Below are 23,577 nucleotides of genomic sequence, written 5' to 3' on the forward strand. Positions count from 1 at the left end.
GTACAACGCTCCAGACATAAGAATTCAAATTCCAACATGGCACCAAGATGAATCTAAATTAGTTAATAAATTGGGAATAAAAAGCTAGCCTCAGGAATGATCATGAAATTACTGGATTGTTGTTTAAAAAAACAGTTGGTTCACTAATGTCCTTCAGGGAAGGAACCTGCCACCCTTCACCATTCTGGCGCACATGTGACTCTAGATCCATAACTAAATGGTTGACTGTTAATGGCCTAGCAGGCCACTCAGTTGTATCAAACTGCTACAGATAAGTTGAATAAAAGAATGCCCAGCATTGATCTAGGCACTCCTCACAACCATGTGGTAACTTGTGCCAAAATTGGGAGAGCTGCCCCAGCCTAGTCTAACAATAGCCTGACAGTCATAATTAATGAATCATACTTTACAGTCAATGTCATTGGGTATACCCAATCCTAGCAATAGGACTGACCAGAGGTACTGGCACAGTGGTAAATAGTCAGGAGGGAGGATTCTGGGAATCCTCAACATTAACTTTGGATTTTGGATCTCATGGCTTCAGATCAAACATGGGCAAGAAAACTTCTTGCTGATTACCACCTACCGCCTTCCCTCAGCGGTTGGGTCTGTTCTCCTCCATGTTGAACACCATTTGTAAGAAACACTGAGGGTAGTAAGGGCACTCAAGGTGGAGAGCGTCAATGTCCATCACCAAGAGTGGCTTGGTAGCACCACCACTGACCAAGTTGGTCGAGTTCTGAAGGGCATAGCTGGCCTGTGGCAGGTAGCAACAAGAGGGAAAAACATGCTTGACCTCATCCTCACCAATTGGCCTGTTGTAGATGCATATGTCCATGATCCTTGTGGGGATGGAATCCCTTCCTCACACTGTCAGGATGTCTCCATCTTCTTGTATGGCAAGACCACTGTGCAAAGTAGGATAGATTCAGGACAGATCAGTAGCTCAAAACAGGACATTCGTGAGATGCTGTGGGTCATCAGCAGAAGCAGAATTGTATTTAACCACAATCTGTAACCTCACAGCCTGGCATAGCCTCCCTCTACCATTCATCAGGCCAGGGGATTGCCCTTGTTCAATGAGGAGTGTAGAAGAGCATGCACTACGCATACCTAAAATGAGATGTCAGCCTGATGAAGCTACGATATTGGATTACATGCATACTGAACAGCGGAAGCAGTATGTGTTAGACGGAGCTAAACAACCCCACAACCAATGGATCAGATCAGAGCTCTGCAGTCTTGCCACATCCAATAGGGAATGAACAATTAAACACCTGGTGGGAGGTGGAGGCTCCAAAACATCCCCAAACTCACTGATGGCGGAATCTAACACATTGAGCCGAATTTTCTGGTTGGCGGGGGGGTTGTGGGGGGGCGGGCGGGAGCGAGCGCGAACCTGATCGGCGCCCCCGCTCGGGTGCACGCCACCATTTTACGTGGGCAGGCCAATTAAGGCCCGTCCAGCGTGACACTCGCCTGGAAGCTGTGCGGGCCAGGGCGGGGGTGGGGGTAAAGGGAGGATTCCCTGAGTCCGGGCCTGCGCTCTTTCACGCATGTGTGCAAAAGAGCGCAGAAATTGCCTCAGGGAGATTTGTTTAAAGTTCAAACATTTAAACAAAGAATTGAAATTATTTTAAGACATGACCCCTCATGTGACAGTGTCACATGAGCTGGGACATGTTAAGGAACATTAAATAAAAAATGTATTTAATTATAAACACGTCATGAAATCTTATCCCGCTTGTGGATGAGGTTCCATGAAAAATGTGAAGGCCGCCTGGGCTCTTTGCCTGCCTGCCAACCTTAAGGTTGGACGGGCAGCTCATTTAATTGATTTAATTCGTTTTAAACAGGCCTTAATAGGCCTTTGACAGTTCAGTGGGCGTGCAGCTGAATCAGAAAGCACCAAAGTGAAAATCTAAATGACGCACAGTGACGTCGTGACATCTGCCCAACGTCACCGCGCGTCATTTTACGCGCCATTGAGCGGGCCCCACCCCTGCTCGCCGATCGGAAAATTCTCCCCATTATTGCAAAATACAAGGCTGAATTATTTGCAACCATTTTCAGCCATAAGTACTGGGTGGAAGATGCATCTTGGCCTCCCCCTGAGATCCCCAGCAATATAGATGCCAATCTTCAGCTAATTAGATTCAGTCTATGAACTATCAAGAAACAGCTGTGTGCACTTGTTACAGGAAAGACTATGGGCACATCCCTTGCGCTCAAGAACTAGCCCAGCCCTATCCTAGGTATTCCAGTGGAGCGACAACACTCGCATTTACCTGACAATATGGAAAATTGCTCAGCTATGGCCTGCCCAGAAAAAGTAGGACAAATCCATTCAGGCCAATTACTTCTCCATCAGCCTCTTTGCAATCAACAGCAACGTGATGAAAGGTGTTGTCGCCCATGCTATCAAGTGGCACCTACTCAGTCACAACCTGCTCAATGATGCTCAGTTTCAGTTCTCCAAGGCCGTTCAGCTCCAGATTTCATTACAGCTTTGGTTCAAACATGGACAAAAGAGCTGAACTCAAGAGGTGAGGTATGAGTGACTCCGCTTGACTTCAAGGCAGCATTTGACCAAGTGCGGCATCAAGGAACCCCAGCAAAATGAAGTTAGTGAGTATCAGAGGGTAGACTCTTCAGTGGCTAGAGACATACTGAACACAAGTGAAGATGGTTGTGGTTGTCGGAGGCCAATAACCTTAGCCCTAGGATATTGCTGTAGGAGTTCCTCAGGATAGTGTCCTAAGCCCAACCATCTTCAGCTGCTTCACCAATGATCTTTTCTCCATCATAACATCAGAAGTGGAGATTATTGCAACGTTCAGTACCATTCACAACTTCTTAGAAACTGAAGCAGTTTGCACGCACATGCAGAAAGATGTGGACAAAATTCAGGTTCAGGCTGATAAGTATGATGTAACATTCACACCACACAAGTGCCAGGCGATGACCATCCCCAACAAGGGAGAAGTTAACCATCTCTTTTCAACATTCAAAGGCATTACCATCACTGAATTCCCCCACCATCAGCATCCTGGGGATTATCATTGACCAGAAACTGAACGGGACTAGTCTTATAAATATTGTGGCAGTACAGAAACTCAGAATTCTGAAGCAAGTAATTCATTTCCTGACTTCCTAAAGCTTTTCCATCAATTACCAGGCACAAGCCGGCAGTGCGATTAAATACTCATCACTTGTCTGGATCAGTGCAGCTCCAGCAACATTCAAGAAGCTCAACATCATCCAGGACAACAAAGCCTGCTTGATCAGTACCCCGTCCACTATCTTAAACATTCACTTCATCCATCACTGACACACATTGGCCACAGTATTTGCTATTTACAAGGTGCACTGCAGCAACTCGCTAAGGCTCCATCCACAGTATCCTCCAAACCTTCGACCTCTATCACCTAGAAGGACAAGGGCAGTAGAGAGCACCACTACCTGCAAATTCCCCTCTAAATCACACACCATTCTGACTTGGAATTATATCAGCATTCCTTCACTGTCGCTGGATCAAATTCCTGGAATCCCCTCCCTAACAGAATTCTGGGTGTACCTACACCACATGGACTATAGCAGTTTGCAAAGCTGCCTCACCACCACCTTTACTAGAGCAATTAGGGATGGGCAGTAAGTGCTGGTCTTGTCAGCAATGCCCACATCCATGAATACATAACTCGATACAGCAGAATTCAGATTTATTTTCTGTTCTTTCCTATATCTGAAGAAAAACCCCACTTTCAATCTTGGAGTTTTCTAGTTTCTAAAAATTGAAGCTTTGTATAGACATGGTCCAAATGTGCAGGACAAGCACACTAAAGAAGTGGAACTCTATCTTAAAACTAAATAATATTGTAACATTTGTATAAATTTATTTCAGGTCTAAAACCTGGGCAACGCAAAGTCTTATTTACATGTTTCAAGAGAAATGACAAACGAGAAGTTAAGGTTGCCCAGTTGGCAGGATCAGTGGCTGAAATGTCGGCTTATCACCATGGTGAGGTAAGTGAAATGGCAAACATTCCTATGCTGCGTTTGTAGTTCATATCAATTAACAATTTGACATATGGTTTGTAGCATAGTTTTTTGCTTACGTGTCTTAGCCTCAAATCAGAGGTAGATTCAGAACCAGTGAGTCTGTATGCACAAAAGGTTAATCTTTGCTTGCTGTTTGCAAACAGGAAACCCTCCAGTATAATACTGAAGTAATAATCTAGAAGCCTAGACTAATGATCAAAATTAGTTCAAACCCAATTTTAGAAGTTGAATTCAGTTTATAAAAAATAAATAAATAAAATTGAAACAAAGGGTTAGTATCAGCACAAGTCACCACAAATCTGGCTGATTGTTATTGAAAATCCCAACACGTTCATTAATGTTCTTGGGGGGACAAAAACCTGCCATCCATATCTGATCTGATTTACATGTTCCACACCCAATGTGGTTGCTTTTTTATTGCCCTCTGCAGTGGTCCAGCAAGCCACTTAGATGCATCAACCACTATAAAAAATAAGACAAGGTAGAGTATTCAGTTGCAACCCAGGCATTGAATAATGACAAGACGAAGGCATAACCAATCCGGTGGACCCTACAGAGTCCTCCTCCTCAGGAGCACCTGGGAACTGGTGCCAACATTGGGAAAGCTGTCCCACAGATTAATCAGCCTAACATAGTCATAGTTACAAAATTAAACCTTACAGCTAATGTCCCAGACTCCTCCATCACCATCCTCGGCTAAGTCCAGGCCCACTGGCAGGGCAGATCCCCAGAGTTGGGGGCCACAGTGGCATACTGTCATTTAGCAGTGGCCCTGAGTGACCCAACATTGTTTCTAGATCCAGTAAAGTTTCATGGCTTCAGATTAAACATGGGCATGGGAACTTCCTGCTGATTATCACTTACTTGGCCCTTGAATCATTTCTCCCCATGTTGAACATCATTTGGAGGAAACATTGAGCTAGCAAGGGCACAGAATACTCTAGGTATGGGAATATTAATGTGTATCCTAAAGGACACAGTTGTCAGACTGGGCAGACTGGGTGGTGAGAACACCAACATAATAGAAGATCTCACCTAACCTCTTTATTAATGATCTGCCTGTCACAGATGCATCTGGCCATGATGATACTGGTGAGAGTGACCATGGCAATGCTTTGTGGAGACCAAATCCCATCTTCACACTGAGGGCATCCTTCATCATGTCGTGTGGTAGAAACATATGAGCAGAAGTCGGCCATTGGGCCCCTTCAGCTTGCTCCACCATTCAACTAGATCGTGGCTAATCATCTACCTCAATGCCGTTTTCCCACACTATCCCCATATCCTTTGATGTCATTAGTATCTAGAAATCTATCGGTCTCCCTGTCTTGAAAATGCTCAATGACTGAGCCACAGAGAATTCCAAAGATTTGCCACCCCCTGAGTGAAGAAATTCCTCCTCATCCCAGTCCTAAATGGCTTGTTGCTTTGTCTGAAACTGTACCCTAATTCTAGATTCCCCACTCAGGAGAAATATCCTTTCTGTATCCACTCTGTCTAGCCCTTTGAAAATTTTGTAAGTTTCAATGAGATCACTTCTCATTCTTCTAAACTCCAGAGAATACAGGCCCAGTTTCCTCAATCTCTCCTCATAGGACTGTCCCGTCAACCCAGAAATTAATCTGGTGAACTTCTACTGCACTTCCTCTATGGCAAGTATATCCTCCCTTGGGTAAGGCAGCCAAAACTGTACACAATACCCCAGGTGCGGTCTAACCAAGGTTCCATACAATTTAAAGCAAGACATCTTTAATCCTGTATTTAAGTCCTCTTGCGATAAAGGCCAACATACCATTTGCCTTCCTAATCGCTTGCTGCACCTGCAAGTTAGCTTTCAGTGACTTATGAACAAGAACACTCAGGTTCTTTTGGAGATCAACACTTCCCAATTTCTCACCATTTAAGAAATTGCTGAAAAAAGAGTCTTTTTTTGTCAAAGCTTTTCAAACAGCATGTCCCTTCTGCTTTTCGCAACGGGCAAGTTATGTACTGTACCCAACCAGCCCATGCTTGCAAAACTCAAAACATAGTATACAACATTAGACACGATTCCGCGATTGGACAACATTTGCTAAATAATCCTCAATGTGCTAAGAATTACGCTGGCAACCAATTTAAGATTGTCAGTTGGGCTCGCATTTGCGTGTACACAGGGCTCTGTTCTTTGCAGACAGAAAGAACTTGTACACACGTTGCACCTGTTTCAGCTAAACAAAATAAGAGAGAGCTATTCGCTGGCCCATTCCCCAGGGCAATCAGCATTCTTTTTGCATACAGAAATATGTTGTTTCCCTTGACATTGGTCTTTTCTTGAGAATTGTCCTGATGAGTGCAAGTCGAAAAGCTTTGACAAAAAAAGTCTCTTTTTCTCAGCAGTACTCAGGTTTTGTACTACCAACCATCTGCACCTCCGTTCCTCCTACCAGAGTTTATTATGGGTTTGGTCCGCCTGGCACACATCTCCTGCCATGTCATAACAATACTTTTTAATGTGTTTTCCCAATCCACCACAGCCAACTTGCCCACCACATGAAGTGGATAGATTAAGGACATATCTAACAGTTCAAACTGGCATCCATGAGGCAACATGAACCATCAGCAGCAGCAAAATTGCATTTCATTGTAGCCTGTAACTTGATGCCCCAGCATATCCCTCTATCACTATTAAACCAGATGACCATCTCTGAAGAAGAGTCATACGGACTCAAAACGTTAACTCTGCACCTATTTCAACAGATGCTGTCAGATCTGCTTAATTTTTCCAGCATTTTCTGTTTTTAAACTCTGGTTCAGTGATGAGTAGAAGGGTATGCTGGGAACACCACCAGGCATACCTGAAAATAATGTGACAACGTGGTAAAGCTACCACATCAGATTACGTGCATTTGAAATAGCAGAAGCAGCATGCTACAGGCAGATCAGCAGAGCGTGAGGCCCCACAAAGATTCTGTTGCAAGGACTCCAGTGAAAACTTGGATGGGGTGGCACACAGGAAAAGGCTTATGGTCTTTCACACAGGAATGTTGGGTACATTGGCAGGCCTGCCAGACAGCCCCTTGTCACTGTCAAGGTGGCTCCAACATAGTACAGGACTTCACACACAGCTTGGATCCCATCTTTCCCATTGTAGAAATGGTGACCAACTCCATAACTGCATTTATGGATACCCCCCTTGATGGACCGCCTGGTGGTCACTCTCAACTTCCAAAGCAACCCAGACAGAAGCCATCCAGTGTCTCAGTGCTGCAGTGGACCGAAGTCATGAGATCCATGTTTGGTGCCATGTAGGCTCAGACTGCAGCAAATATGACTCAGTGCGCAAAGGGGTGGTTTTCTTTGCAGTTCAGCAATCTATTCTCCATGGGGAGACAGTGGTGTAGCGGTAACATCACAGGGCTAGTAATCTAGAGGACTAGGCTAATGCTCTGGGATAAAAGCAAAATACTGCGGATGCTGGAAATCTGAAACACAAACAGAAATGCAGGAAAAACTCAGCAGGCCTAACAGCATCTGTGGAGAGAAAAACAGAGTTAACGTTTCAAGTCTGTGAGACTCTTCTTCACTCTGAAGAAGAGTCACATGGACTTGAAACGTTAACTCTGTTTTCCTTTCCACAGATGCTGTTACACCTGCTGAGTTCTTCCAGCATTTTCTGTTAATGCCCTCGGGACTTGGGTTCAAATTCCGCCACAGCAGCCGGTGGAAATTAAATTCAATTTAATCAAGAGGTCACCAGTTTGGAAGGTGCTGTCGAAGGAACCTTGGTGAATTGCTGCTGTGCATCTTATGGATGGTACATGCTGTTGTCACTGTGCACCGGTAGTGGAGGGAATGAATGTTTAAATGGTGGATAGTGTGCAGATCAAATGGACTGCCTTGTCCTGGATGGTATCAAGCTTCTTGAGTGTTGTTGGTGCTTTACTCATCCAGGCAAGTGGAGAGTATTCCATCAGACTCCTGACTTGTGTCTAATAGATGGTGGACAGGCTTTGGGGAGTCAGGAAGTGTGTTGCTCACCACAGAATTCCCAGCCTCTGACCTGCTCTTGTAGCCAGTGTGATTTTCTTGTATTTATGTGAATGGCCGGCTTAAGTTTCTGATCACTGGTAATGTACAGGCTGTTGATGGTGGGAGAATCGGTGATGGTAATGTTGTTGAATGTCAAGAGGAAATACTTAGTTTCTCTCTTGTTGGAGATGATCGTTGCTTGGCACCTGTGTGGCATGAATATTACTTGTCACATATCAGCTGCCGCCTGAATGTTCTCACATTATGTTGGAGGGAAGGTCAATGATGAAACAGCAGAAGATGGTTGGATCAAGGACAATACCCTGTAGAACTTCCGCAGTGATGTCCTGGGTCTGAGATGATTGGCCACTAGCAACCACAACCATCATCCTTTGTGCTAGCTATGACACTATCCAATGGAGAGTTTCTCCTGATTCCCATTGACTCCAGTTTTGCTAGGGCTCCTTAATGACACACTCGCTCTGATGCCACCTTGATGTTAAGTGCCGTCACTCTTTCTTCATCTCTTGAATTCAGTTTTGTTGTGCATGTTTTGATTAAGGCTGTAATGAAGTTTGGAGCTGAGTGACCCTGGAGGAAACCGAACCAAGCATCAATGACCAGGTTGTGGCTGCGTAAGTGCTTCTTGGTAGCACTGATGACAACATCTTCCATCACTTTGCTGATGATTGAAACTAGGCTGACGGGGTAGTAGTTGGTCAGATTGGATTTGTCTTACTTTTAGTTGACAGGAATACCTGGGTAATTTTGCACATCGTTGGGTTGGTGCCTGTGTTGTAGCTGTGCTGGAACAGCTTGGCTAAGAGTGCAACTAGTTCTGGAGGTCTTCAGTACCACAACCAGAATGTTGTCAATGACCATAATCTTTACTGTATCCAATGTCTTCAGCTATTTCTTAATATTACTTGGAGTGAATTGACTTGACTGAAGACTGGCATCTGGGGACCTCTGGAGGAGGCCAAGATGGGTCATCAATTTAGCACTTCTGGCTGAAGATGGTTGCAAATGCTTTACACCTTGCGTTCTCCACTGACAGGCTGGGCTCCTCCATCTTTGAGGATGGGAATGTTTTGGAGCCTCCACCAGATAGGTGTTTAATGATTCATGGCTGGATGTGGCAGATCTGCAAGCTTTGATCTGATCTATTGGTTGTAGGATTGCTTCACTCCATCTAGTTAAGCCCAGAGGTAACAAAGGCATGGATGAGGGGTTCAGCAACAGATGAGTTGAGGCCGGGGTGAAATTGATCAATGTCATGGAGGTTGAAATAGGCAGTCTTAGTGTTGGGGTGCAGGTATGTGGCCAGCTGGGAGTCAAATATGGCACAGAATGCACCCTTTACCTACATTTATTCTAGCTCACTTGCATCAGATGATGCAATGAATAGGCTTCTCTCAATGGACAAGATTTTTCAGATGGTGGGGTTCTTGCTGAAGAAGCCAGGCAGGAAGGGAACACCCAGCAGGGGCAGACCTGCAGGGGAGGTGCCTGATGTGGAATAGGGGCCCTTGAAGGAGGCATCCTCCCTACTTCCTGCCCAAGGCCCAATCTTCATGGGTTTCCTCCCTACCCGCTGAACTCCTCCCAACAGTTTCAAAATTGAGGCGGATGGGAAGTCGCCCTTGTTAATTGGCCACTTAAGGGCCTCAGTTGCGGCGAGGGTGTGTGCGCCACACTAGGCCTTGCCTGCCCCCTGTAAAATTGCAGACAGGTTGGAGAGGGCAGTGGGAAGGTCACTTGGGGAATTTTACAGGCCCCCTTGCCCACCTGCAAAGCCACTGGCAAGGGGCCGTAAAATTCTGCCCAATAATTTCTAATGTTAGCAGTCTTTATTCAAGGATTGTTTTAAATTCATTCACTTTGTTCTTATTAGTCGTTTTTGGGTTTTTGCAACAATTTCTGCACAGGCTGTCTTTCCGTTTTAAATTCACAATGTCCCTTGAGCCTGCTCCGCCATTCAACTAGATCATAGCTGATCTTCTACCTCAATGCCATTTTCCCATACCATCCCCATATCCCTTGATATCTTTAATATCTAGAAATCTATCGATCTCTGGCTTGAATACACTCAATGACTGAGGCCCCACAGCCCTCTGGAGTAGAGAATTCCAAAGATTCACCACCCTCTGAGTGAAGAAATTCCTCTTCAGCTCAATTCTAAATGGCCTACTTCTTAAGTTGAGACTGTACCCCCTGGTTCTAGACCTCCCACCACCACCCCTCTCCACTTCCCCACCCCAGCCAGGGGAGACACCCTTCCTGCATCTAGCCTGTTGAGTCCTGTAAGAATTTTGTATGCTTCAATGAGATCACCTCTCATTTTTCTAAACTCTAGGGAATATACGCTCAGTCTCCTCAGAACAATCCCACCATCCTACAGATCTTTCTAGTGAACTTTCACTGACTGCCCCTGCACTTCCTTAGAAAAGGGGACCAGAACGGTACACAGTACTCCAGGTGCAATCTCACTAAGGCTGTATACAATTTCAGCAAAAACTTCTTTACTCCTGTACTTAAATCCTCTTGCAATAAAGGCGAACATACCATTTGCTTTCCTAATTGCTTGCTGCACCTGCATCTTAGCTTTTCAGTGGCTTATGAACAAGGGCACTCAGGTCCCTTTGGACATCAACACTTCCCAATCTCTCACCATTTAAGAAATACTTTGCATTTCTGATTTTCCTACCAAAGTGGACAACAACATTTTTCCACATTATATTCCAGTGACAGATATATTGTTGCTGGTAATGGTTGTTATAAATGCAAGTCTTGCTTTTTTCCATTTTTGCAGTGCCTTTTACAGCCTCCAGATACTCCAAAGTTATCTATAGCCAATTAGTTGCTTTTGAAGTGCAGTCATTGTTCTTTGTAGAACTGATCAATCCTGAGGCAGTGAGTGGGGAATCTCAGCCAGCAGCAGCTGCAAGGCAAATCCTATCTACTGTTGTGTACCCTGAGGGCATTCTACCGATACTCAATTTGTGGAGGGCTGAATTAAATACCAACACTGGTTCTGGTTCCGCACCACATGGAAACACTTACAAGAGCCAAGGCGGACCAGAGTTTGAAGCTGAAAAAGACTGATGGCTGGTTTAGAAATACCAATGTCAATGGCATTGAAGGGATCTCCCCATTAGACATAAAAGGTGATAGTTTTGGCTGGGTGGATGAGCTTTTGGTTTTATGAATCATCAATGTCTCAGAGAAATCAAAGGAGGAAGGTGCAGTCATGGTCAAAGTATGTTCAATTAAAAGTACCTGAGAAAATAGACTTCTGAGTAAGCATAGAGTGCAGGTGATGGAGGCACTCTGTGCAGAATGAAAATAAAAGCAATCTCATCATGAGTTATTTTAAAAATTAATTATACCTGTCACATGAGAGTGCAGTGCTTATTAACGCTATTGAATTTTTTATTGAAAATCCAACTTTTTTTTATTCATTCACTGATGGGATGTGGGTGTCGCTGGCTAGGCCAGCATTCATTGCCTATCCCTAATTGCCCTTGAGAAGGTGATGGTGAGCTGCTTTCTAGAACCGCTGCAGTCCATGTGGTGTCGATACACCCACAGTGCTGTTAGGAGGGGAGTTCCTGAATTTTGATCCAGCGACAGTGAAGGAAGGGCAATATAGTTCCAAGTCAGGATGGTTTGTGGCTTGGAGGAGAACTTGCAGGTGGCGGTGATTCCATGCATCTGCTGCCCTTCTTCTAGGTGGAAGAATAACAAGAAAAACGAGCTATGCTGCAACATAGGATTGACAACATTTTTTTCTGAAACATTAAATCTATGTGTTTTGCTTGAAGTGGGGGAGAAAATTAAACAAAACCTCTTAAGTGGGGCTACCTTATGTGGAATGCAGAGGTCATGAGGGGCACACCTGATGCCAATATTAAAATAAACTCAGAGGAGATTATACTTTTTTGACTCTCACCCACTGCTCACCCAGGCACCCCTCCCCCCCAAAAAATAACTTGCAGTTATATGGTTGCCTTTAATGGAGTAAAACGTCTTGGCACTTCACAACAGCATTATCAAACAAAATTTGGCAAAGAGCTATATGAGGAAATTTTAGAACAGATGACCAAAAGCTTGGTCAAATAGCTTTGTTTCTGAAAGAAGGAAATGTGGGAATGAATTCCAGAGCTTCGGACCTTGAAGTTGAAGGCACAGTTGCCATTGGTGGATTAAAATTGGGGATATGCAGGAGTCCAGAAATGAAAGGGTGCAGAGATTTCGGAGGGTTGAATGACTGGAGAAGATTGCATAGATATAGAGGGGTAAGGCCATCGTGGAATTTGAAAACGAGGATGTGAATTGTTAAATTGAGGCATTGCTGGGTCAGCAAACACAGGGATGATGGGTGAACAGCTATTAGTGCAAGTGAGGAGCATTAACCCAGTGCTGGCATCTTTTAGAAGAGTGAGAGAATATGCATCAAAGAATTAAGATTAAATGTCAATGAAGTTTCAGTTGCAACACATTATTTGCATTTTTATTGTTATATAAGTAACTGCCTGTTTTTACTTTACAGCAAGCACTTATGATGACCATCGTAAACCTGGCTCAAAACTTTGTAGGAAGTAACAACATAAGTTTGTTGCAACCAATTGGTCAGTTTGGTACCAGACTGCATGGTGGCAAAGATGCTGCTAGTCCTCGTTATATTTTCACGATGTTAAGGTAAGCAAGGAAAGCTGTTTAGAAATAAAAATACCTTAATGCTGATATGAAAATGATAGGTTCATGTTTCATGCGTATGCATCTTGCCATAAACTCTTAAGGCACTAACCAACCTTTTCTCTTTAATACTGACAGACCTATGCATTCCAGAATTTTATCATATTTTCAGTATTTTTTGTTTGGTACTTCACTAATTTGCTGCTTTTGCAATTTGTCAATGTTATCTTTTAAGTTTCTTAATAGCTAGTTTATGTTCAATGTTTTGACAAAACTACACGCAGCGTACTTTTAAGATGTTTCTGTTGCTCTAGTTATGTAGAAACATGATTATTGAATTCTTCAAAATCATAGGAGCACGGGACTAGGCCATTCGGCCCCTCGTGGCTGCTCCGCCATTCAACTAGATCATGGCTGATCTTCAACCTCAACATCATTTTCCCGCACCATCCCCATATCCCTTGATATCTTTAATATCTAGAAATCTATCAATCTCTGGCTTGAATATACTCAGTGACTGAGCCTCCACAGTCCCCTAGGGTAGAGAATTCTAAAGATTCATCACACTCTGAGTGAAGAAATTCCTCTTCAGCTCAATCCTAAATGACCTACTTCTTATTCTAAGACTGTGTATCCTGGTTCTAAACCCTGCCTCGCCCTCAGTCAGGGGAGACATCTTTCCTGCATCTGCCCCGTCGAGCCCTGCAAGGATTTTGTACGCTTCAATGAGATCACCTCTCATTTTTCTAAACTCTAAAGAACATAGGCCCAGTCTCCTCAATCTTTCCTCATAGAATAACCCCGCCGTCCTACAGATCTGTCTGGTGAACTTTCACTGCACGCCCTCTATGTCAAGTTTACCCTTCTTTAGAAAAGGTAACCAGAAGGGTACGTAATACTCCAGGTGCAATCTCACCAAGGCTCTATACAATTGCAGCAAAACTTCTTTACTCCTGTACTTAAATGCTCTTGCAATAAAGGCCAACATACCATTTGCTTTCCTAATTGCTTGCTGCACCTGCATGTTAACTTTTCAGTGGCTTATGAACAAGGGTACCAAGGTCCCTTTGGACATCAACACTTCCCAATCCCTCACTATTTAAAAAATACTTTGCATTTCTTTTTTCCTATCAAAGTGGATAACTTAACATTTTTCCACGTTATATTCCATCTGCCATGTTCTTGCCCACACACTTAGCCTGTCTAAATCCCCTTGAAGCCTCTGCATCCTCCTCACAACTTACTTTCCCACCTAGTTTGTGTTATCAGCAAACTTGAAAATATTACATCTGATCCCCACATCCAGGTCATTGATATAGGTTGTAAATAGCTGGGGCTCAAAGACTGATCCTTGTGGTACCCCACTCGTCACAGTCTGCCAACTGGAGAATGACCCGTTTATTCCTACTCCCTGTTTTCTGCCTGTTCTCCAACCATGCCAGAATATTATCCCCAATCTCATGTGTTCTAATTTGCTTACTAACCTTCTGTGTGGGAACTTATTAAAAATCTTCTGAAAATCCAAATACACCACATCCACTGGTGTTCCCCTTGTCTATTCTGCTAATGACATCCTCAAAAAAATTCATAACAGGTTTGTGAAAAATGATTTCCCTTCCATAAATCCATGTTGACTCTGTCCAACCCTGCCATTATATTCGAAGTGTCCAGTTATCACACCCTTTAAAACAGATTCTAACATTTTCCCTACTACTGATGTCAGGCTAATAGACCTTTAGTTCCCTGTTTTCTCTTTCCTTTTCTTAAATAGTGGGGTTACATTTGCTACCTTGCAATCTGCAGGAACCATTCCAGAATCTTTAGAATTTTAGAATCTGACCAAAGCATCCAATATCACTACCGCCATCTCTTTCAACCCTCTGGGATATAGATCATCAGGTCCAGGGGGTTAATCAACTTGCAGTATTTCTCCAGAACTACTTTTTTTTTAACTAATATTAATTTCTTTCAGTTCCTCATTCTTGCTAGTTCTTTGGTTCTCTAGCATTCTAGGGAGGTTTTTGTATCTTGCTCTGTGAAGACAGGCACAAAGTATTTGTCTAGTTTCACTGCATTTATTTATTCCCCATTATAGCTTCTCCTGTCCTTGCCCATAGTGGGCCCACATATGTCTTGGCTAATATTTTTCTTTTTTATGTTTCTCACTGCTTACTTTCATATTCTGTTTTCTCTTTCTTTATCAGTTTCTTGGTCCTCCTTTGCTGAATTCTAAAATGTTCCCTATCCTCAAGTTTATTACACTTTTTGGCAATTTTATAAGCCTCTTCCTTTATTCTTTTGCAATCTTTAACTTTTCTTGTAGCAATGGTTGGATCACCTTTCCTGCTGGGTTTTTGTGCCTCAAAGGAATATAAATTTATTGTAAACCATTTAATAATTCTTTAAATGCTAGCTATTGCCTGTCTATCATCCTATCTTTTAATGTAGTTTTCTAGTTTAGCGCAGTCACTTTGCCCCTCATACCTCCATAGTTTCATTTGTTTAGATGAAGTCCATGGCTTTGGATTGAACTACATCACTTTCAAACTTAATGTAAATTTCTACCATATTATGGTCACTCTTCCCTAAAGGCTCCTTGGCAATGAGATTATTAATTAGCCCTTTTTAATTGCACAATTCTAGATTTAAAATAGCCCATTCTCCAGTTGGTTCCTCAACATACTGTTCTAGAAAACCATTATATATACATTCCAGGAATTCGCCCTCCTCAGCATCAGTACTGATTGAGTTTACCCAGTCTATATGAAGATCAAAGTCCCCCGTGATTACTGTGTTATCCTTGTTACATACACCTCTGATTTCCTAATTTATATTGTACCCTACATTACTGTTTGGTGGCCTGTAAACAACTCCTACAAATTGCTCATGCAGCCCCTTCCTGTTTCTTCGCTCCACGCAAACTGATTCTACATTTTGATCTTCTGATCTAAGATCCTCTCTCACTAATGTACTGATCTCATCCTTATTAATAGCGGTACTCCAACTCTTTTTCGCCTATCCTTCCTAAATATCAAACCCTTGAACATTCAGTTCCTAGCCTTGGTCACCCTGCAGCCACATCTCTACAATGGCAATTAGCTCATATCTGTTTACCTCCATTTGTGCTGTCAATTCACCTGCCTTATTGTGCTGCCTGCATTCAGATAGGGTGCCTTTTATTCTATCTTTTTATTATTTTCGCAACCTCTAGCCTTGCCTGTTAGTGCACTCTTAAGTTTGTACGTTCTGTCCCTTCCTGCCACACTCAGTTTGTTAATTCCCTTATTGCTACCTTGCTCTCTTGCTTTGTTCTCTCTCTTTAATTTATCACATCTTTCCTCACTTGATCCATTACCCCCACTAAGCCTTCTCTGCCTTTCTAGTAATATGACTCACCAGAACACTGGCCCCAGCATCGTTCAGGTGAAGACCATCCCAATGGTACAGCTCCCACTTTCCCCAGTACTGGTGCCAGTGCCCCATGAATTGAAACCCATTTTGCCCACATCAATCTTTGAGCCACGCATTTAACTCTAATCTTATTTATTCTACTCAAATTTGCTCGTGCCTCAGGTAATAATCCAAAGATTATTAGCTCTGAGGTTCTGCTTTTTAATTTAGCCCCTCACTGCGCATGCTCTCTAAGCAGAAGCTCTTTCCTAGTTTTGCTTTTGTCGTTGGTACCTAAGTGGACCATGACAACTGGATCCTGCCCCTCCCACTGCAAGTTTCTCTCCAGCCCACAGCAGATGTCCCAAACCCTGGTATTGGTCTGGGCAGGCAACACAGACTTCTGGATTTATGCTCTTTGCTGCAAAATCAGTTTGTTTCTGAGACAATATATAGTTAATTTACAATATAGTGGCTATTTTTTTCTAAATATTAAATCTTTATTCAATTATCTTAATTTTGTGGTTAAACTTATTACATTTGTTTTTAGTCCATTGGCACGTTTGCTTTCCCCTCAAGTGGACGACAATTTACTGAAGTTTCTTTATGATGACAACCAGCGAGTCGAGCCAGAGTGGTACTGCCCCATAATCCCCATGGTTCTCGTTAATGGAGCTGAAGGTATTGGTACAGGATGGGCTTGTAGAATTCCTAATTATGATACCAGGGAGCTAGTCAACAATGTCAGGCGAATGCTCGATGGCCTGGATCCCCTACCTATGGTAAATAATGGAGAATATATGTGAACTTTTAAAAAATAATTTGTCATATTTTAGCAAACTAGCATGTTTTATACACATGTAAAATTTGTGTGTTTTACATAACTTTAGACTAGTACAACAGTTTGTTCAAGAAATTATATTTTCTGATTAACTGAAGGAGATCTTGTACGGTATAGGGGATAAAATTGGTCTGTACTAGCATGGTTGTATAATGAGTTGGCATCTCCTTTTACACTAAACGTCTTCTTCTCAATTGACTTTAATGGAAAAGTGTAAAATGGGCTGTCAACTTGCCATTGTTGTAATTTGCAGACCAATTTCCATCCCGTAATGTTACGAGATGACAGCCAGTGCTATAGCATTATAATTCTGACAACCTCGTGAATCCTAAGTGAAAAACTTAAACAAGACATATTTAATCTTGAAGACATATGCTCTAAAGCACTATTTTCTATCATTGGAAACCAAAGGCTCGGTCAGAGGTTATAGTTTCAAGTCCAACTTCAGAGATTTGAGCATGCAATCCAGACTGACACTAGACTGACATTACCGCACGTGGTGCCATTGCCTGGATGAGATATTAAATCAAGGCCCCCATCTACCCTCTCAATTGGATGTAAAAGATCCAATGTACTTTTCAAAGAAGACCAGGATGGTTGTCCTTAAGCCCTGGAAACATTTATCCCTCAGTGACTATTGCTAGAACAAATTGGGCCAGAACTTCTGAGGAGTGGCAATCACAATTGAATTGCCACTCGGCACATTTTTACTTACCTCAGTTGGGAGCTGCACATTTCTTATCCAACCTTCCAACTTGGTCCTGGTGAGAAAATTGCGGTGCAGCAGGTTCTCGAGGTCTTCAGTGCAGGGAAGCTGCTTTGGGGGACGTGACGCCACGCCCCCTTTTTACGGCACTAGCTGCCATAAACCAGGTGAGTTTAATGTTCCCAGCTACTTTGAAAAGCCAGGGAGAAGCTAAGTGTGTAAGGTAAGCAGGTGAGGGGTAGAGTGATGGGTTGGGGGTGAGAAGGATGGGTCAGGGGAGTCGGATGATCAGTCAGGGGTGGTTGGGGGGGGCAGCGTAGTCGGGTGTTCAGGAGGGTAGTTGGGCAGAGGGGTTGGGCGGTGGGGAGTAGTTGGGGGATCAAATGGGTGGTGAGGGGGGGGTGGGTCGGGGGTGCGGGGTTCACTAGTGCCCAGGAGTTAGAAGTGTCTTTAACCCTTCTAACTTTTTCTGGGTAACTATTCTGCTAAGAAAGTCGAAACGATCTGAAGCCTCCAATTTAAACTGAAGTATCAGATGGTCCCCAGTGCAGAGTAATTGCCCATCGGAAGTTTAAACTTCCTGAGCAATTGCCCTGCAATCCTTGCATTGTGGTCTTCTGGGGAGAACGGTGGGGTTGGGGTTGGTCCCCCAGCACATCCTCGGGTTCCTCCTGGGTATGACCCCCTGGAGATCGGAAGTTATTATAAGACCATAAGACGTAGGAGCAGAAGTGGATCATTTGGCCCATCGAGTCTGCTCTGCCATTCAGTGAGATCATGGCTGATCTGATAATCCTCACCTCCACTTTCCTGCCTTTTCCCCTAGCTCTTGACACCTTTACTGATTAAAAATCTGTCCATCTCAGCCTTGAATATACTTAACAACCCGGCCTCTACACCCCTCTGAGGTAAAGAATTCCACAGATTCACCACTCTCTGAGAGAAGAAATTCCTCCTCATCTCTGTCTTAAATGGGCAACTCCTTACTCTGAGATTATGCCCTCTGGTCCTAGACTCCCTCAGAAGGGAAAATAACTCTCAATATCTACCCTGTCATGCCCCTAAGAATCTTATATGTTTCAATAGGGTAGCCTCTCATTCTTCTAAACTCCAATGAGTAAAGGCCCAACCTATTCAACCTATCCTCAAAAGAAAATCCCTCCATACCCAGGATCAAACTAGTGAACCTTCTCTGGACTGCCTCCAATGACAGTATATCTTTCCTTAGATAAGAGGACCAAAACTGTTCACAATATTCTAGGCGTGGTCTAACTAGTGCCTTGTACAGCAAGACTTCCCTATTTTTATACTTCATTCCCTTTGAAATAAAGGCCAACATTCCATTTGCTTTCCCTATTATCTGCTGAACTTGTATGTTAGTTTTTTGTGATTCATGCAAGAGGACCCCCAAATCCCTCTGTGCCTCAGCTTTCTGCAGTCTTTCTCCATTTAAAAAATATTCAGTTCCTCTATTCTTCCTGCCAAAGTGCACAACCTCACATTATATTCCATTTGCCAAGTTTTTGCCCACTTACTTAACTTGCCTATGTCCCTCTGTAGACTCTTTGTGTCATCACCACCACTTGCCTTCCCACCTATTTTTGTGTCATCCGCAAACTTGGCGATAGTACATTCACTTCCCTCATCCAAGTCATTAATATATATTGTAAATGATGGTGACCCCAGCACTGATCCCTGTGGCACTCCACTAGTTACAGGTTGCCATCCTGAAAATGCCCATCTTATCCCAACTCTCTGTCTTCTATTAGTTAGCCATTTATTATTATTTGGTCATTTATCTCATTGCTGTTTAATGGATTTTGTGTGAAAATTGTCTTTAACAATGGCAACACTTCAGAAGTGCCTCATTGGTTGTGAAGTGCTTTGGGGTATCCTGATGTTGTGAAAGACACAAAGTGAATGCCAGTTTGTTTATTTTTTTTTATTATCATGGAGGAATTGAATTTAGTAAATCTGAAAATAAACTTCCTATCTATTTGGATGTAATAAGGTTTTCAATAGGATTGTTTGAGTGAGCTGTGAGGGACTAAGACCTCACGCTATATTTTTATAAAATATATATAGATATGCTCATTGCTATTTCTAAAGTGTTAAAACTCAACGAAGATCCTTAAAATGGCTGAACCTAGGTCTGTCTGTGACCCCTGAACAAAAGAAGCTACTTGGCATTTTTGGGAATAATCATACCAGGAGCCATTAATGGCCACCTGTGGACTGTACAGCCCAACTTCAAAGAAAGCTATAGAAAGCCATCTGCATTTAATAACAAAGGCTGACCAGAAAGAGATGGATCATCTGCTAAGACAAAAGCCCTGCAACCTTCCTTTCAATTCCTAATTCAGCAGTGTTTGGAATCCAGATGATGGATACACATCCTTTGGCAATGACTTGGTGGAGAGGTGGGAGTCATGTGACATGGGCCTCTGGCTTGTGGAGCAAGTAATGTTGCCTTGCTGAACTACATAGCTCAGTCTGCTGTTTACTATCTAACTAGCAGCCTCGCAGATGAGGGGCTCTGCCCAGATAGAGCACCTGGCCCCCATCTACATTGTTTCTGCTGGAAATTCTATACCATCACCTACAAGACTGATTCATCTCAACATGCCAGTCTCAGCGTGTGAAGTGAATACCACCAGAAAAATGAATTATCCAGCATCGATTTTCAACCCACTGCACTCCGTAAAGGAATACCTCATTAGACTTTGATTCTGGACTCTGGAATCCACATGAAACTATTTCTTTTCTCTGGTTTCTGCACTGTCAATCTTTCTTTTCTGTATCCCTCTCTTTACTATCTGAGTGTGAGGAGAACGTTACAAACCCACTTTTCACGTTTTGAGTCTGCAAATAAACTAACCCTTTGAGTTCATCCCATCTCGAGTTTGCTGTGAGATTATTAATAGAAAATTAGATTGCACCAAAACAAAGGGGTTGTGAAATACACCATTGCTTATAAAGAGGGAAACAAATCAAAATACCTTTCTTTTTACGGGCAGGTGGTGAGAGGAGAAATTAGTGCTGTTTAAATTAACTCCCCCTACTGTCCATAAGAGATTATTAATTTGTTAGAAAAGATGATTTGTTTTTGCAGCATCAGTATATTGTTCACGTACAACTTTTATAGATAATTTATAATTACTTGTAACACATTGGATCTTGTTGACTTAGAAATAGCATTGTACATTGAGATTGCAAAGAAGGCCAAACATAAGCTTTAGAATTTAATCTCATTCTTACTGTTCTACTTTGATTCTCTAGCTTCCAAGCTACAAGAATTTCAAAGGAACAATTCATGAAGTTGGCCAAAACCAATATGTTGTTAGCGGTGAGATCTTGGTGTTGGATCGGAATACTATAGAAATTACAGAACTTCCAGTTAGGACCTGGACACAGGTAGGGTTCAAAATTTGAAGTAAATTTTAACTTGGCAGTAATTCAGGTATTGATGAAGTCAGTACCTTATTGAGAATGTTGATATATCCATGCTGATTTTATTTCCCTAGAGAATACGAATAGCAGCTCTTCTCTCCTTAAAGCAATGGAACCTAAGAAGTTTGAATTGTCAGTTTCACAACATATTGGGCAGATCTTTTCGTCTCGCGGGCGGGCACGCGCCCGACCCGAACTGGAGTAAAATAGTGCGCGATGACGACGGGTGAGCGTCCCAACGTCATCATGCACTCACGTGAAAGTTTGCCCGGCGAGCGCACAGGTCACTTAAGGGCCTTAACAGTCTAAATGATTGATTTTGCCTATCCTGTGCGATTTTATGCTCATCACACAGGCAAAACGGGCAGGTGGCCAGCCAACATTTTCACATACCTCATCCAAGGACAGGATAAGAAGGGTCAGCAGGATTGCCAGTGAGAGTAGTGAGCAGCTTTGGAGATAGTTTGCAGCTGGTTGCTTATAGGTATTTGGCAGCTTCATCTCTGTTCAGCGCTTAGTTCTTAGCATTTCCAGGACTCATTGCTTTTGGCCAGGCGCCCGGAGGATTCAGAACGTCTGGACCCTTCCAGGTATCAGACAGCTGCCTTTCACTCTGGTAATGGGGATTGTGGTCTCTACTAGTGGCACCTCCTCTGAAGAGGAAGAGACGGGCAGAAGAAAGAGGAGGTCACGTGTCCCTGTGCAGCTTCCAGGAGAGGGACCTGTGGGAGGAGAGGCACAGGCACAAGGGGCACAGGGCCAGCAGGTAGTCCAAGGCAGATGGGGCTGCAGAAGACATCACTAGCGTGCCGGCTCTCCAGCTTCAGGGCATCTTGCTCAAACCGGGAGAGCAGCAGCAGGAGGGGGGCCTCCACATGTACGTGCCCTCTCGGCTTGGTTATGGCTTGTCTTCTCCTGAAAGGACAGAGGAGCATTGATTAGTCCACTCTCTACCTGCAGCGTCATTGCAGCCTGGCCAACCCCAGCTGAGGAACACCTCTCAGGGCACATCTGAGTCGTGGCCCTTGAGCCACAAGGCACTTAGTCCAAGCAGCCAGGGCTCAACCCCTTGGCCAGCTTCGGTGTCACTGACAGTTGGCACTCAGACTCTAGCACCCCTGAGGCCCACGGGGGATAGTCACACCTTAACGCTTCTGCACATTGATCCATGCCAACATGGTACTCACCCTGAGTGCAGCAGGCCATTAAAGCGCTTCTGACACTGCACCCATTAGCGCTGCACCATGTCATGGCTGCTCACCAAGGCTGCCACCTCCCATGCCCTCCTGGTGAGGTGCGGTGGCCCCCTCCTCCCATCTCTGGGGACACAGATCTCCCTCCTGGCAATCACCTCTTCCAGGAGGGCAGCGAGGCACTCATCAGAAAAGCAGGGGGCTTAGTGCCCACCTGACCTGCCCTCCCGCCTGATTTTTGCTGCCGCACTTGAGTCCATCCTTACTACGGCAGACAGACGTCCTTCCTGGCAGCCTTTATAGGGCTGCCTAGGCTGTTATTAAACCGGCCGCCAGGTCACCATTGGATCCGGCGGCTGACAGGGCCCTGCCCCCTGGCAGCCCTTCTCAGCCAATGATGAGCTGCGTTTCATGCTGGGTGGGTCTTAATAATGCCCGCCAGCGTGAAATCACAGTGAAGGCCCGGTCACATGCGGCAGTCAGTTTCATGGCCGCTCCTGGGCCTGCTCGCTGCGCCCGCCTGACGAGGGCAAAATCCTGCCCATTGGGTTTGATTAATTTAAATATTATTTTCCTGTTTCTTTTAAACATCCCTATTGAACTAACTGGCTGAACAGGGTTCTGAGCAATGCCAGTTTGAAAAAAGCCCAAGTTTGTACTGTGACCTATTAGCAATAATTGCTGTTTGGGGAATGATTCCATGTGACTTATTTGTTTTACTAAAAGCAGAATCTTAGGGGTCACATTTCTTATGAAAATATATGGCTGATTATGGGGAAGGATATCAGCAAAGGCTTCTTTTGAACCATGAACTTTTAAAACCTGTTAATAGAAATGGATTAAAATCTGCTTGTATTTCTGAAGAAAGAATGAGGTAGACCTTTTCGTCGAAGACATTTTCTTTTAGGATATCTCATATCTACTTGGGACCTTGTGTTTTAAAAATATTTTCCTTGTATGTGCTGATGAGTACTTAGCCCTTTTTTCTCTGCAGGCATACAAAGAACAAGTTCTTGAGCCTATGCTCAATGGGACAGAAAAGACGCCAGCTTTGATAAATGACTATAAAGAATATCATACTGATGCTTCAGTCAAATTTGTAGTGAAAATGTCAGAGGAGAAACTTGCACAAGCAGAAGCCGCTGGTCTACACAAAGTGTTCAAACTACAAACCACTCTCACTTGCAACTCTATGGTAGTGGCCTTTTTGAAAATATATGATTTTTATTGTT

At 43.6% G+C, this 23,577-nt stretch overlaps 1 protein-coding gene across 2 annotated transcripts in view; it reads left to right on the plus strand.

Annotated features, from left to right (window-relative positions):
* Positions 1 to 23,577, plus strand: part of LOC144678944 (DNA topoisomerase 2-beta-like) — a 245,225-nt gene that overhangs the window by 123,000 nt on the left and 98,648 nt on the right. For both annotated transcript variants that reach the window (XM_078539057.1, XM_078539056.1), the window contains 5 exons: positions 3,902 to 4,023; positions 12,620 to 12,768; positions 16,706 to 16,937; positions 20,982 to 21,116; positions 23,340 to 23,540. In XM_078539057.1, the coding sequence (XP_078395183.1) occupies positions 3,902 to 4,023; positions 12,620 to 12,768; positions 16,706 to 16,937; positions 20,982 to 21,116; positions 23,340 to 23,540 (839 nt within the window). The remainder of the gene's footprint in view (positions 1 to 3,901; positions 4,024 to 12,619; positions 12,769 to 16,705; positions 16,938 to 20,981; positions 21,117 to 23,339; positions 23,541 to 23,577) is intronic.

The sequence above is a fragment of the Cetorhinus maximus genome, chromosome 3 (genome assembly GCF_964194155.1).
Source record: "Cetorhinus maximus chromosome 3, sCetMax3.hap1.1, whole genome shotgun sequence".
NCBI lineage: Eukaryota > Metazoa > Chordata > Chondrichthyes > Lamniformes > Cetorhinidae > Cetorhinus > Cetorhinus maximus.